This window comes from Xiphophorus maculatus, chromosome 12 (genome assembly GCF_002775205.1).
Source record: "Xiphophorus maculatus strain JP 163 A chromosome 12, X_maculatus-5.0-male, whole genome shotgun sequence".
Classification (NCBI taxonomy): domain Eukaryota; kingdom Metazoa; phylum Chordata; class Actinopteri; order Cyprinodontiformes; family Poeciliidae; genus Xiphophorus; species Xiphophorus maculatus.
In genome coordinates this window covers 767,418-782,395 of record NC_036454.1, presented here as the reverse complement: position 1 = coordinate 782,395, position 14,978 = coordinate 767,418, and the positions used below count along the sequence as shown (strand labels likewise).

Sequence of the window (14,978 nt, the reverse complement as noted above, 5' to 3'; positions counted from 1 at the left end):
TATTCTAATTGGAATTTTTGAATGATGCTGAAAGATTTATCTTTTTTGTGTCTTCTGTTAACATGGATGGTTTGGTTTTTTGTCCACATATGTTATTGCAAGATAAAAAGACTACTTTTTAAAACTTGTGCTTGAAGATTTGAATGTCTCTAAAAGTCTTGACATGCTTCAGTCAAACTTTTATCCAAATCTGGAGTAGATTAACTGGGATCATGGAGAAAATGTGGTTTATTTTAGAGAAGACCATTTTAATTGCAGATACTCATAAGAGAAATGGTGATAGGTTTCTTCATTTTGAGATTGTTTTTGATTACTTTCAGTAATGAAATATAATTTTATTGAATCTTTCAGCCTACTAGAAATATAGATCTCCAGGTACCTTATGTAGAACTACAACATAGATTATTCACACCTGGTAGTATGCGCTCCTCATATAGCTGTGTAATAAGAATTCCTATTCAGGCATCTGAGCTGAATCTGATCAGCACTGAGAGATTAAGGTCACGGCCTTTGCAAGTGCAGATTTGTTGGTGTAAATCTCATCAGCCTTTAGTATTTCCCCACACAACAAAACAACAAGCAAGCCTGATTGAACATCCAGCTCATAGTGAGATCAAAACATTTATTTATATGTCTTTATCCAATCTTTTTTTTTGGAAAATATCATTTTGGCAAATAAAAAGCTTACAAGATCCAGAAAGCATGTTATATCTCACTAATTTCAATAAAACAATTCCATAAAAAATATGTTTAATCCCACACTGTAGTAGAAATGTTTTGAAATGAACCTTGCAGGCCTGTCGTTCATGTTGGTAACATTGCTGGTAAAGCTGTGCTTAACATGTCACTAAAGATAATACAGTTTCTTATTTCTGTAGTTTACGTTTTGACTTTGTAATGTTTAACACAACAAAAGCTTTAGAGGTTTGCCTTCAATTAACTACTTTGTGTTACTGAGTAACCCAACATTTTTTAACTAGACTGTAGCTCATTTGGACACCAGATAATTTTCACCTAATGTGCATGACAATGATGAACAAATTAAACCATGCAATTCTTGCAACATGTGGGAATAAAACATAAGAACCAAACATATTTTAGAAAAAAGGCCCAGAAGCACGTCCACAATTTTATCTCCATTTTTCAGTTTGTAGAACTGGACTCAGATTTTTGACAGTTAGTCTGCACTGTAAAATAGCAGTGCAGGCTTCACACATCGAGTCTGTCTTTCTTCTTTAATCACTTGACTTTGACTTTTATTTAACTGGAACAGTGCCATACGCAGTGCTGTAAATATGTGCATTTACTTCTGACAGGTACAACAGTTTTCAGTTTCCAAGAGTTTCTCTAAAGCTAACAAGCTGTTTTATTTGTTCACTTTGCATTGAGTGGCGTCTCCACAATATTTTTTTAATTTTTAGATCCTGAGGGTAAGCAGGTACACTGGGCAAAACAGACTTTGACCCTGCCAGAACACCATTCCCCCCACTAGAACTGGAGGAAAAACTAGGGCTAGCCCCAATATCTGGAATAGGAGCACGAGGATTCAAAGGAGGAAGGAACCCAGGGCGAGTGTGGGCAATACGATCCAGAAGTAGGGCCCCGGAGCCTCTTCTCTCCAGACCAGCAGCACCTCGTCTTGGAACAAAACTCTCCAAAGAATCCTTAGTTTCAGACAAAGTAAAATGTCTGCTGTTCATCGGTTTGTGCCTTTCTAATGCAGCTCCTCCACCACTTTTGAGAATTTTTTCCCAACTGCCAACTTGCAGCAACTGTGAGTCAGAACTGTAGTGATCCATCCCAATGTTCCTGCGGTTCACTACATTTTGTAGACTGGAGATATTCAGCTGCCTAAGACAGTCAGATGAATCTTCGTCCACTGGACTGGATTCACTAGAAAAAGGGAGGCTATCCTGATGCAGGTTTGGGTGTGATAAGGCATGCAAAGAACTTGCAGCACTATCATATGACATCTTTCTGCCAAGGCCTCTCCGTCTTCTCTCAGCAATCTCATTTCCTGATATGTGGTCTAGAGACTTTGGGTACTGTGTTCCATCTTTAACATCAATGCTGTGGTGCCTTGAAATAGCTGGAGGTCTTCTTTGTATGCCAAAAGCCTTTAATCTGATTGATAGCTCCTCTTCTTCAAAAGTATTTTCCACTGGTTCCTCTATCAAAGAACAGGCTTGATTTTGTTGGAGCAGCAAGGAGGAACTCTTAGATCTCTGTTCAGTGTGTACCTTGTAGGGATAAAGTTGTTTATCCAAGTCAGAAATATGTACAGGACTCGATGGTTGGGCTGAAGAAACTGGTTGAAACATAATCATACTGGGACCAAGAAGAGAGCTGCAGGTTTGGAGAGAAGGGGTAGTCAAGGAACTGTGTGGAAGAGTTTCAGTCTGGGACTCATATGGAGACCTATAACTACATACTGAAGTATAAGACAGACTTCCCGAAACAGAAGAGGGTGGGACGTTGAGGTACTGTTTTGTCATCTGTTGGTCAGAAGCCATTTTGCTGGTAGTTATAATGATAACCTCCTTCCCCTTTGCTTTACAAGCACCCAGAAGCACACTAAGAATTTTCCTGTTTCCTGAATTCACTGCATAAACTAATGCTGATAATCCTGCATGATCTTCCAGAGTTGGATCAGCTCCACTGTCCAGCAGAAGGGATAGAACTTCAGGGTCAGCTTGTTCAAGGCACGAATGCATCAAAGCCGTTTTTCCCGTCTTGTCTTGAATGTTTGGATCAGCACCATTTTCTAGAAGATACCTTTGGGGAACAAATGTCACCATATTTGTCAATAAACATGCAAACATTTGAGAAACTAAAATATTGAAGAGTTTCCAGATAACTTACCGAACCATCTTAGGCTTAGGTACACTTTGTGGATTTGTGTGTTGTGTCTTACAAGCTACCATCAGGGGTGTCTCTCCATATTCATTACTCTCATTTATATAAGCACCTCCTTCTAAGAGCAGCCGAGTCAGACGCAGTCGACTATGGTAAACTGCCTTGAGCAGGGAACTACCATCCATAACCACTTCAGTTGATTCATTCATTGCAGCAACCCTTTATGCAGAATTGTTTCTTGTTTGGTGAAAGGCGCGAACCATTCATCTCCTATAAAAATGACAAAACAAGAAACAGTCTATTAATTTTTTTTAAATGAACTTTATTTAAAATGGGACAATGTACAACTCAAACATAAACGTCACCATTTGATGCACTGATAATAGCATACAGGGGCGCCGCCAGGAAACTTGGGCCCCAATGACAAAAAATTTTATTGGGCCCCTCTGCTGTTACAATTTCTTGAGTCTATTTGACCCATAAAAAGCGGCACAATTTTAAAGGCATGCAACTGCCTTGCTTTCTTGTTATGACAGTTTGTTATGAGACAGGTAATCTGTGAAAAGATGAATCTCCTCCAGCTCCTCCCTGACCTACTACTGACGGTTAAAGATTGTGATTTACAGCGCTGAAACCCGCCTCATGCCTCTGATTGGTTGTTTCTAGAGAGCACTGTGAGAAGGCAGAAGAATTAAATTATTCTCAGATAATCTATCAACATATTGACAGTCCTAACAAATATGTACGTTTTGTTAATAAAAGTTACATACTGCAGCTTTAATTTCACTTAAGAGGGGACGGGTCAGGAGGGACGTGGCAACAGATATCTGTAATTTAAATGCAAGCTAAGGCAGGACTATCTAGACTGACAAGAGGATGTATTTTATTATAATTTTATAGAGATTGTTTGAATTTCTGTCACTAATAAATATATTGTTTTGTTGTGTAATTGTTAAAAGAGCAGTGAGACAGGAAAAATCTACATAGACTCCCTGGAATGATGCCAACTAGGTAAACAATTGACATATCTCTCCAGAATATTTTGGTATAATTACAATCCCAAAAACGATGAACAAGCTTTTCTTTATTATTTTTACAAAACGTACACATAGGGTTCAAATCCCATTTATATCTTTGTATCAAAATGCGTTAACAAGATAAACATTATAAATAATTTTATAAAAAATTTCTTTTACTTTATTGTTTACCAAGTATTTTTTTAGGAGAAACCAAGTCCACTTCCAATTTATATTTTCAAAAATGCTGGACCAATAAAATATATAAGCTGCTGAAAAAACAACATCTTGTAAAAGAATATTTCTTAACATTTTGTTGGTTGTTTTCTTACAATCATAATCAATATAAACGAAGTTTGGATCTAAATTTGGAAATTGAGTGAATTTGATCTGGAGGTAAAGATGATAAAAGCTCTAGACCTCAAGACCCTCCTAGGTGACCCCACTGTCAGTGATGAGGCACTGCTTTGCCAAGTAATAAAGACCACGGCAGAGGAAAGTGAGCGAAAGCGTCGACTTGGCCGAAGTTCTACCATCAAAGTGAGTCATGCACACACAGCAAACAGTGAGTTGAAAGAGAAACAAAGGACAATGTGAAAGTAAATCAGATTAATAATGACTTCACACTCCAAAAACTCACCGCCTAAGTAGAAGCACTGACACAAGCTATGGAAAACCTGAAAGCAATGACAGCTCATGTTCCAGCACCAGAGTAGAGGAACTCAAAACCCCAACCAGAGAGAAAACCTCAAAGAGAAAGAAAAAGCTGTCAGAACTGTGTTTCTCAAACCAATCTGAACTGTAACCACTGCTTTGTCTGCGGAGAGGAAGGGGATCGTGCTGTAGGATGTAGGATGCCTGAAGAAAACTTCGGGAAACTGGAGACGATCAGAGCAGAGGGACCACCTCTGATCGGCAAATCTCAGCAGTCCCGCTCAAAGAAAAAGTCCAAAACCACTACTGGCAGAGAGACGTTAGGTGCATGTTCACAAGAAACTGACAAAAGAACACTGCGTGGTTTAGTAGCTCCCTTAGTAGGTCCCCAGTCCCTTCTCAAATGTATGATGGCAGGTTACCTAGTAATGGATACACAAGTCTTTTAGATCATGCGTGGCTAAATAGATACTTACCCGGACAACAGGTTAGACCTTTAAGTGAACTGATGGATGACGATCTTAATGTGAAAGCAGTCACGGGGACACACTACCGTATGATGGGTGGGTGGAGGTTGTAGTCAACCTCGAGGGTAACGACGACCCAGACCTATCTATACGCGTATCTATTCCTTGTGAGCCGCCTTAAGATCGAGAGACCCATAGTAGGCTTTAATGTGATCCACGAGTTCATTAAAGACAATGGGGGGAACTACAAACTTATTGAGCTTATTGGTAGAGCCATGGGAATCGACATTTCTGATGTAAGCACCTTAGTAAGTGATCTGGAAAAATTACAGTTAGGTTACACCTGCTAGTTGTATTGCTATATGTTTATTTTAAGTTCTGTATATTCCCACCAAGTTAAAGCTGTTAATGTGTTGTCTCTGCCTGGCAGAGCTTTCCGTTTCAGACTTGCTTCATTATTGACTGTCCTGTGAGCTCTCTGAGTTGTGCACAATTCATGAATAAACCTGATTGAGTGATTTTACCTGAACAGTGCTTGGAAATAGTTTTTTTCCACGACAGCAAGCTTTATCCAGACCCAAGAGCGTCCCATACACGAGCCAACTACTGTAAAAGTAGGCTTCAAAGGGGGGATAGTCTATCCTAGTCAGGTAACTTACATTAAGTGTAGAGTCCCAGAGAGTATTAGCAAAACAGAATCACTTGTGTTGTTTGAGCCAGTACTAGATAACGTCCACCTTGTACAGCTTAGTGTTGGAGCAGGACTTTTACAGATAGAAAAGACAGATAGGCCTTATATTAAAGTACAGTATTTTCAGCTCTATAAGGCGCACCTAAAAACCTTCAATTTTCTCAAAAGCCGAGAGTGCGCCTTATAATCCGGTGAGTCATATATGGACCAATATTGAGCCACAACAGGTCTCGCAACTACGGTAAGCAGCCACCAACTTCATTTTCCCCGTAGAAGAAGAAGCACGCGGTGCACGCTGGGTTTTGTGTAAAGACCCCAAAATGGCTCCTATTAAGAGACACGCTTACAACGCAGAGTTTAAACTCAAGGTGATCAGTCACGCAGTAGAACACGGGAATAGAACAGCAGCGAGAGGATTTAACATGAACGAATCAATGGTGCGGAAGTGGATATATATTGTGATTGCACTAACGTTTGATTTACTGTAACAGTATCAGACTGTTTTTTACGTGTTTATTGAATCGAGGAAAAGTTCCCCTCCACTATATGTTATACCTTGCTGTTGTTAAAAGATCAACCATCCATCCATCCATCCATCTTCTTCCGGTTATCCGAGGTCGGGTCGCGGGGGTAGCAGCTTCAGAAGGGAGGCCCAGACTTCCCTCTCCCCAGCCACTTCTTCTAGCTCCTCCGGGGGAATCCCGAGGCGTTCCCAGGCCAGCCGAGAGACATAGTCCCTCCAGCGTGTCCTGGGTCTTCCCCGGGGCCTCCTCCCGGTGGGACGTGCCCGGAACACCTCACCAGGGAGGCGTCCAGGAGGCATCCTGACCAGATGCCCGAGCCACCTCAACTGGCTCCTCTCGATGTGAAGGAGCAGCGGCTCTACTCTGAGTCCCTCCCGGATGACTGAGCTTCTCACCCTATCTCTAAGGGAGAGCCCAGCCACCCTACGGAGAAAACCCATTTCGGCCGCTTGTATCCGCGATCTCGTTCTTTCGGTCATGACCCAAAGCTCATGACCATAGATGAGGGTGGGAACGTAGATCGACCGGTAAATCGAGAGCTTCGCTTTTTGGCTCAGCTCTCTCTTCACCACGACGGACCGGTACAGCGCCCGCTTGACAGCAGACGCTGCGCCAATCCGCCTGTCGATCCCCCGCTCCCTTCTTCCCCCATTCGTGAACAAGATCCCGAGATACTTAAACTCCTCCACTTGGGGCAGGACACCCCCTCAACGAATATTGAGCCCATTACAAAAATAGTTGAGACTGACCAACCCAAAGACTCTTATGAAACAACACCAGTCTCCACCTGTATTATTGACTCTGTGTCCAAATCCAGTCAAGGCCAGGAGCCATCCAATGCTATTCACTGGCACCCCCCAGTGGACATTAGTCACCTAACACCAGAACAACAAAATAAGTAAAGCAAATGTTATGTGAGGAATCAAATGCTTTTGCCGAGATGATGGTGACATTGGGAATATTCCGAGTTTGAACATGACTATCAACCTGAAAGATGACATCCCAGTCCAACGCACATACACTGCCATCCCCAAGCCATTATACAAAGAGGTGAAAGAATACATCCAAGACTTACTGGCTAAAGGCTGTATAGTCAAGTCAAAATTACCCTTTTCTGCACCTGTACTGTGTGTGAGGAAATGGGATGGCACGCTAAGACTTTGTATTGAGTACAGACAGTTGAATCAGAAAACAGTGCCTGACCGCCACCCACTTCCAAGCATCCGAGACCTCCTGGACACGCTGGGCGGCCACAGCTGGTTCAGCATTCTGGACTCAGAAGACCCAACAAATGTGGGTAAATTAAGAAGACTGCTTGGGTTCCTAAGTTATTATCGGGCCTACATTCAAGATTTTTCCAGGATCGTCAAACCTTTGTACAGCCTCCTACAAGTCAAAGGGAGTTCTGAAAACACTCAGACCAAGTCCAGAAAAAGCCAAAGTTCTCAGCTGCCCTCAAAGACTCCTATCAACTGGACAGGTGAACATGACCACATCCTGAAGCAGCTCATTGACACTCTGTCTGATCCACCTGTGCTTGCCTACCCCAACTTTGAACTGCCTTTTGTTTTACATACTGACGCCTGTGAGAAAGGGCTTGGGGCTGTGTTGTATCAGAGGCAGGGGGGGGAAATTAAAAATCATAGCATATGGCTCAAGAACTCTGACCCCAGCTGAAAAAAACTATTGTTTACATTCCGGTAAGTTAGAGTTCTTAGCTCTTAAATGGGCCATTTGTGAAAAGTTTAGGGATTATTTATTTTATGCCCCAGAGATCACGGTGTATACCGACAACAATCCCCTGACATATGTAATGAGCACTGCAAAGTTGAATGCGACAGGACATAGATGGGTAGGAGAGCTTGCAGATTTCAGGTTTAACATAAAGTACTGGCCTGGTAGAGTTAATGTGGACGCTGACGCTTTGTCACGCCTTCCGCTGGACATTGATAGTTATGTCGGGGAGTGTACAGAGGAGCTTAGCCGAGACATTGTTTGTGCAACATGGGAAGGAAGTGAAGTAGCAAAGAAAAGTGATGTTGCCTATGTAGTTGTCTTAAATCTGGCTCAAGACACTAGGTCGGACACACCAGCCTTACCTAGCATTAGCCATGAAGAGCTAGTAAAAGCACAAAGACAAGACACAACAATAAAAGAACTTCTCAGGTTAAAAGAGGCAAAACCCACACTAACTGACAGAGACAGACAAAATGCAGATGGGTTAGTGAGGAGGTTAATGTGTGAGTGGGGAAAACTTAAGGTTGAGAATTAGCTACTTTACAGGGAAGCTGGGGGTACAAAGCAGCTTGTACTGCCTGCAGAGTACAGGTCCTTGGTGCTAAAACACCTTCCTAAGGATATGGGTCACCTCGGTGCTGAAAGAGTTATCAACCTAGCCCGAGATCGTTTCTACTAGCCCTGTATGAAGGAGGACATTGAGGTTTATGTGACAAGACAATGTCCCTGTATAAAACAAAAGAAACCCACAAAGCATGTCAGGGCACCCATGGGGAGCATCAGTTCCAGTGCACTCATGCAGCTAGTATCCATTGACTTTATGCATTTAGAAAAGAGCAGAGGTGGTTACGAATACATACTTGTCGCAGTTTACGCGCTTTGCTCAGGCGTGGCCAACCAGAAACAAGTCATCAAAAACTGCTGCGGAGAAACTATACAGCGATTTTATTCCTCGCTTCGGTTACCCTGCTAGGCTACATCACGATCAAGACCGTGAATTTGAAAACTCACTGTTTAGGGGCCTACAGCAGCTGTCAGGTGTCAGCCACTCAAGTACCACACCATACCACCCACAGGGAAATCCTGCCGAGCGATTTAATCGCACCCTGCTACAAATGCCCAGAGCTCTGGAGGAGACAGAAAAGGATAACTGGAAAGACTTTTTGCCCCAAGTTGTTCATGCATATAATTGCACAAAACACGAGGCCACTGGGTTTTACTCACATTTCTTAATGTTTGGACGCCCCCCCCCCGCTTGCCTGTGGACTTCATGTTTGGACTCAACAGAGAAGGACAGTGAAACACCACATGGACATGTGCAAAAGTGGGCAAGGAGGATGAAAGAGGCTTATCGTATTGCTACCAACAACAGCCAGCAATTGGCTGAAACACTATGACCAACATGTGAGAGGAGTTGTCTTAGAGCCCGGTGACCGAGTGTTAGTTCGCAACCTTGGAGAAAAGGGCGTACCTGGAAAGCTCAGGTCATATTGGGAACAGACTGTGCACATTGTCAAAGAACAGATTAATGACAACCCCATCTGCAAAGTATATCCTGAGAGCAATGTCCAGAAAACCAGGGTTCTCCACAGAAATCTCCTGCACCTGGTTAATGACTTACCTGTAACTGTTGGTCACAGAAAAGATAAAGCGCCAATCAGAAACAGAGTCAAAGGTCACCGTGTCATTCCAAGCCAAAGTAACAGAGACAGCGACTCATCAGATTCTGAGAGTGACTCCAGGACTCGTTATTGGCTCAGAGTACCTGTGACAACCGGACTACAGGAACCAGCCACTCAAACGCATCCAGTCTCAAGCCAGGTTTTCACACCTGTCGACCAAGGGAGGGACTCCCAACTGAAAACTGCAGATGAAAATGTTCCAACGGAGCATCCGCATCCAGCTGAATATGAACTGGTCCAAAACTGTGAAACAGACAATGAACAAAGAGAACAAGAACTGGAAAGAGACACTGAACAGGTTGAACTTGAACTCAAGCAGGAGGAGCAAGTACCAAATCAGGAGGTATTTCTCAGGAGATCTACACGAGCAAGGAGACCACCTCAGACACTCAGCTACAACACTATGGGCCAGCCTTCTTACCAGCCAAAAGGGGTCATAGATCATGTTGGACTGTGTGGATTACAAGCTTCACCATTGTGGGTAATGCAACCTGTACAAGGACATTTTTATGCTCCTCATCAGACTGTACCTTATACAACAACAGTCCCTTTTACAATGCCTTATAATTTTGTATACTGAGAAGTGTACACTGAAGGAAAAGGTAATTTGAGTGAGGTTCCTGTGATAATAACCAAGTTGTTAATACTTTGTGAATTGTCATCACTGGCTTTGAAGTGTCTGGAGCCACCTTTAAGTTGGGGAGCATGTGGTGCACCTAGAAATGCTACCACAGTATTTAGTTGGGGTTTTTTAAATTAATTTTGAAATAGTTTCAGGTAATATTTATTCTATTTTCTAAAAGAAAAAAATGAATTAACAAATTACATTTTGTTCACAGTTAGGCATGTTCATCTGTTTACATTTATAATGCTTTTCTGAGGTGGGGACAGGAGTGGTAGTGGCGAAGCGGAATCTTTGTTTGGGGGGCGTTGCTTCCAGGTTGGGTTTAGGATGGATTTCCTGTCTGCCCCAAAAGCAATCTGGATGTTAAAGGCAGCGCTACGTTCCATTGATGACTCCTGTCAATTTGTCCTCCAGGTTAGTATACAGTGGAAAAAACCCACCAAGGCAACTTTGTAGGATGTTTACATATTGATTGACGTGATGTATTTTTGAGTCACGGTTTCTATGCACCATTTTGTCAGTTTTGTCGGACGGGGGTAGCGTCGGTAATGTGCTGGCTCGCTCTAAGAACAGTGAGGATCAGCAGAACATTCCCATTCACTGGACCACTGCACTTTACAGAAACTTACAAAAAAGTACAATAGAGCAATTAAACAGAGAAAGCACTTGTATTTTAAAGAGTACAGAAAAATGGCAAAGAAAAACATAAGACTTACAATTTTTAGACGTTGTGGACTCACTATGTATGTGGCATCATCAGAACTGGTAATGATTGGGACCGGATGCCTGGGGTGGAAAAACATTTCTGGGTGACTTCTTTGCCTGTTTATGTTAGAAGTAGAAAAAATGCTCAGCAAGGACTTTAAGGATATTTTTTTTATTCTTTGCCATCTTAACAAAAATAGTAAAAGATTATTAAGGCACCTAAAAAGGCATACTTTATTAGCCTAAATTATACACTGACATGTAATTTAAAACATACTGAAATTAATAATTGAAAGTAAGCGTTAAGTGAATTTTAAGTGAATTTTAAAAAATTCTATTTTGAGCATATATTTTAAAATATACACAAAATATATTTGACAGATATTTTAAAGATATTTGTTACAGGTCCCGAGTGTCAGAACCGCTGTAACAGCGATGACACAATCTAGAGGACAAATTGACAGGAGTTATCAATGGAACATAGCGCTGCCTTTAGCATCCAGATTGCTTTTCCGTTTATTATTATTTGTTAACACACAAAACCTTTATATTATACAATAGTAATGCCTTACATTGCCACTAAGCTTTACTGTAATTTTACTGTATTCCTTTTTTTAAAAAAAGCAAAATGAATCTTCTCAAACATAAAGACGTTGAAATATAACAGTCCTACAAGGAGACGTTATATTTTAACGGCCCCACATGAAGATGTGTAAAACATAACTGTTCTTAGGAAGGAGAAATGTCAGTTTGTCTGCAGTAATACTGGAATACTGTGACATTAAATTAAAACAATATTCCTTGGTGAAACATTTTCACATTTCCTCTAAAGTGTATTTATTGTTTGATTGTGCTAATTTTCATAAGCGTGTTGTCTGTAAACTTTGAATATATTCAGGGGTGCAACTACATACTTTCTGAGGTGTATGCGAACATGTCATCGGTGCCCCCACTCCCGCCCCAACAACATAAACTTGTACAACTCATTTTTAATTAAAGTGTCAATAATACTGAATATATGTGAATAAATTGCTGCATACAGGGCAATTAAAGAAGAATGAAACAAAAAACAGGGCAATATTTCATCATTTAATATATTTGAGCCAAAGAGCGACTTCTGTTAGCCTGTGTCTAGAACTGCCTATGAGCTGCAGGTCTGAGGCATTTTGTTAGCATGTTGTCAATCATTCTTATAGCTTTATAAGAAGCCTTATCCAAACTGGCAACCCACATGAATAAAATGGTTACATAATATTGACCACAAAACACTGTATTCATAAAAGATATCAACATTTTTCCTACACAATCCTAACAAACATTTTTAATGTTCTCTTCACAATATTTATTTATTTACTATTAATCTATTTGTCCTCTCCTTGGGCTGCCACCTTATCATGGTGGAGGGGTTTGAGTGCCCCAATGATCCTAGGAGCTATTCTGTCTGGGGCTTCATACCCCTGATAGAGTCACCCAAGGCAGACAGGTCCTAGGTGAGGGACCAGACAAAGCGCAGCCCGAAGACCCCATTGATGAATGGCACCATTGGACTTCGTGTTCCTTCACCCAGACCCGAGTCACCGGGGCCCCACTCTGGAGCCAGGCCTGGAGGGGGGGCACGATGGTGAGTGCCTGGTGGCCGGGCTTTTACCCATGGAGCCCGGCCAGGCTTAGCCCGAAGAGGTGACATGAGTCCCCCCCTCCCATGGGCCCACCACCTGTGAGAGGGGCCAAAGGGGTCAGGTGCATTGTGTGATGGGTGGCGGCCGAGGGAGGGGACCCTGGCGGTCCGATCCTCGGTTGCAGAAGCTGGCTCTTGGGACGTGGAATGTCACCTCTGTGGTGGGGAAGGAGCCAGAGCTAGTGTGTGAGGTTGAGAGGTTCCGGCTAGAAATAGTCAGTCTCACCTCGATGCATGGTTCTGGTTCTGGAACCAGTCTCCTTGAGAGGGGCTGGACATAATTCCACTCTGGAGTTGCCCAAGGTGAGAGGCGTCGGGCAGGAGTGGGCATACTTGTTGCTCCCCATCTCGGCGCCTGTATGTTGGGGTTTACCCCAGTGAATGAGAGGGTAGCCTCCCTCCGCCTACGGGTGGGGGAACGGGTGCTGACTATCGTTTGTGCTTACGGGCCAAACAACAGTTCAGATTACCCACCCTTTTTGGAGTCCTTAGATTGGGTACTGGAGAGTGCTCCTCCTTGGGACTCTCTTGTTCTGCTGGGGGACTTCAACACTCATGTAGGCAATGACAGTGAGACCTGGAGGGGCGTGGTTGGGAGGAATGCCCCCCCCGACCTGAACTCAAGCGGTGTTCTGTTGTTGAACTTCTGTGCTCGTCATGGATTGTCCATAATGAACGCAATGTTCAAGCATAAGGGTGTCCATATGTGCACTTGGCACCAGGACACCCTAGGCCACAGTTCTATGATCGACTATGTCATCGTTTCATCGGATCTGCGGCCGTATGTCTTGGACACTCAGGTGAAGAGAGGTGCGGAGCTGTCCACTGACCACTACCTGGTGGTGAGTTGGCTCTGGTGGTGGGAAAGGAAGCCGGTCAGACCTGGCAGGCCCAAACGTGTTGTGAGGGTCTGCTTGGAATGTCTGGCAGAATCCCCTGGGAGATGGAGCTTTAACTCCCATCTCCGGCAAAGCTTCAAACAAGTCCTGGGGGAGGTGGGGAACATGGAGTCTGAGTGGACCATGTTCCGTGCCTCCATTGTCGAGGCGGCCGATCGGAGCTGTGGCCGCAAGGTTGTCGGTGCCTGTTGTGGCGGCAACCCTCGAACCCGTTGGACACCTTTGGTGAGGGGTGCCGTCACGCTGAAGAAGGAGTCCTATCGGGCCTTTTTGGCCTACGGGACTCCGGAAGCAGCTGATGGGTACCGGCGGGCAAAGCGGCATGTGGCTCGGGTGGTTGCTGAGGCAAAAACTCGGGCGTGGGAGGAGTTTGGAGTGGCCATGGAGAAAGACTTCCGTACAGCTTCGAGGCGATTCTGGTCCACAATCCGGCGTCTCAGTGGGGGAAAGCAGTACGGCACCAACACTGTTTATAGTGGGGATGATGTGCTGCTGACCTCTACTCGGGACATTGTGGGCCGGTTGGCCGGATACTTCGAAGACCTCCTCAATCCCACCAACATGCCTTCCATTGAGGAAGCTGAGCCTGGGGACTCTGGGCTGGGCTCTCCAATCTCTGGGGACGAGGTCGCTGAGGTGGTTAAAAAGCTCCTCAGTGGCAGAGCCCCAGGGGTGGATGAGATCCGCCCAGAGTTCCTTAAGGCTCTGGATGTTGTAGGGTTGTGTTGGCTGACGCAACTCTGCAATATTGCATGGACATCGGGGGCAGTTCCCCTGGACTGGCAGACTGGGGTGGTGGTCCCCCTGTTCAAAAAGGGGGACTGGAGGGTGTGCTCCAATTATAGGGGAGTCACACTCTTAAGCCTCCCTGGCAAGGTCTATTCAGGGGTCCTGGAGAGAAGGGTCCGTCGGATAGTTGAACCTCGGATTCAGGAAGAGCAGTGTGGTTTTCGTCCTGGTCGTGGAACACTGGACCAGCTCTACACCCTGAGCAGGGTCCTGGAGGATGCATGGGAGTTCGCCCAACCAGTCTACATGTGTTTTGTGGACTTGGAGAAGGCATTCGACCGTGTCCCTTGGAGTGCTCTGTGGGGGGTTCTCCGGGAGTTTGAGGTACCCGGCCCTTTGATATGGGCTGTCAGGTCCCTGTATGAGCGGTGTCAGAGTCTGGTCCTGGTCTGGTGTTGCACTCCGCCAGGGCTGCCCTTTGTCACCGATTCTGTTCATTACTTTTATGGACAGAATTTCTAGGTGCAGCCACGGTGTTGAGGGGATCCGTTTTGGTGGCCTTGGGATCTCATCTCTGCTTTTTGCGGACGATGTGGTCCTTTTGGCTTCATCAGGTCGTGATCTGCAGCTCTTGCTGGAGTGGCTCGCAGCCAAGTGTGAAGCGGCCGGGATGGGGATCAATGCCTCCAAATCCGAGGCCATGGTCTTGAGCCGG

General features: G+C 44.2%; 1 protein-coding gene across 1 annotated transcript; it reads right to left on the bottom strand.

Annotated features, from left to right (window-relative positions):
* Positions 1-1,546: 1,546 nt before the first annotated feature.
* LOC102227309 (ankyrin repeat domain-containing protein 34B-like) lies at positions 1,547-3,065 on the bottom strand. Its single transcript, XM_023344020.1, has 3 exons — positions 2,863-3,065; positions 2,330-2,775; positions 1,547-1,638 (listed from the first exon to the last, which is right to left on the bottom strand). The coding sequence occupies exons 1-3, from the start codon at positions 3,063-3,065 to the stop codon at positions 1,547-1,549; spliced, it is 741 nt and encodes a 246-aa protein (XP_023199788.1).
* Positions 3,066-14,978: the final 11,913 nt, after the last annotated feature.

Bases quoted from the DNA above. Each gene is read 5' to 3' on its own strand.
- LOC102227309 (XM_023344020.1), bottom strand. From the start codon at position 3,065: ATGAATGAATCAACTGAAGTGGTTATGGATGGTAGTTCCCTGCTCAAG. The intron at 2,776-2,862 runs GTAAGTTATCTG...TGTTCCCCAAAG, and splicing joins CCTAAGCCTAAGATGGTTCG to GTATCTTCTAGAAAATGGTG. The intron at 1,639-2,329 runs GTATGATTATGT...TTTTGTTCCAAG, and splicing joins CAGCTCTCTTCTTGGTCCCA to ACGAGGTGCTGCTGGTCTGG.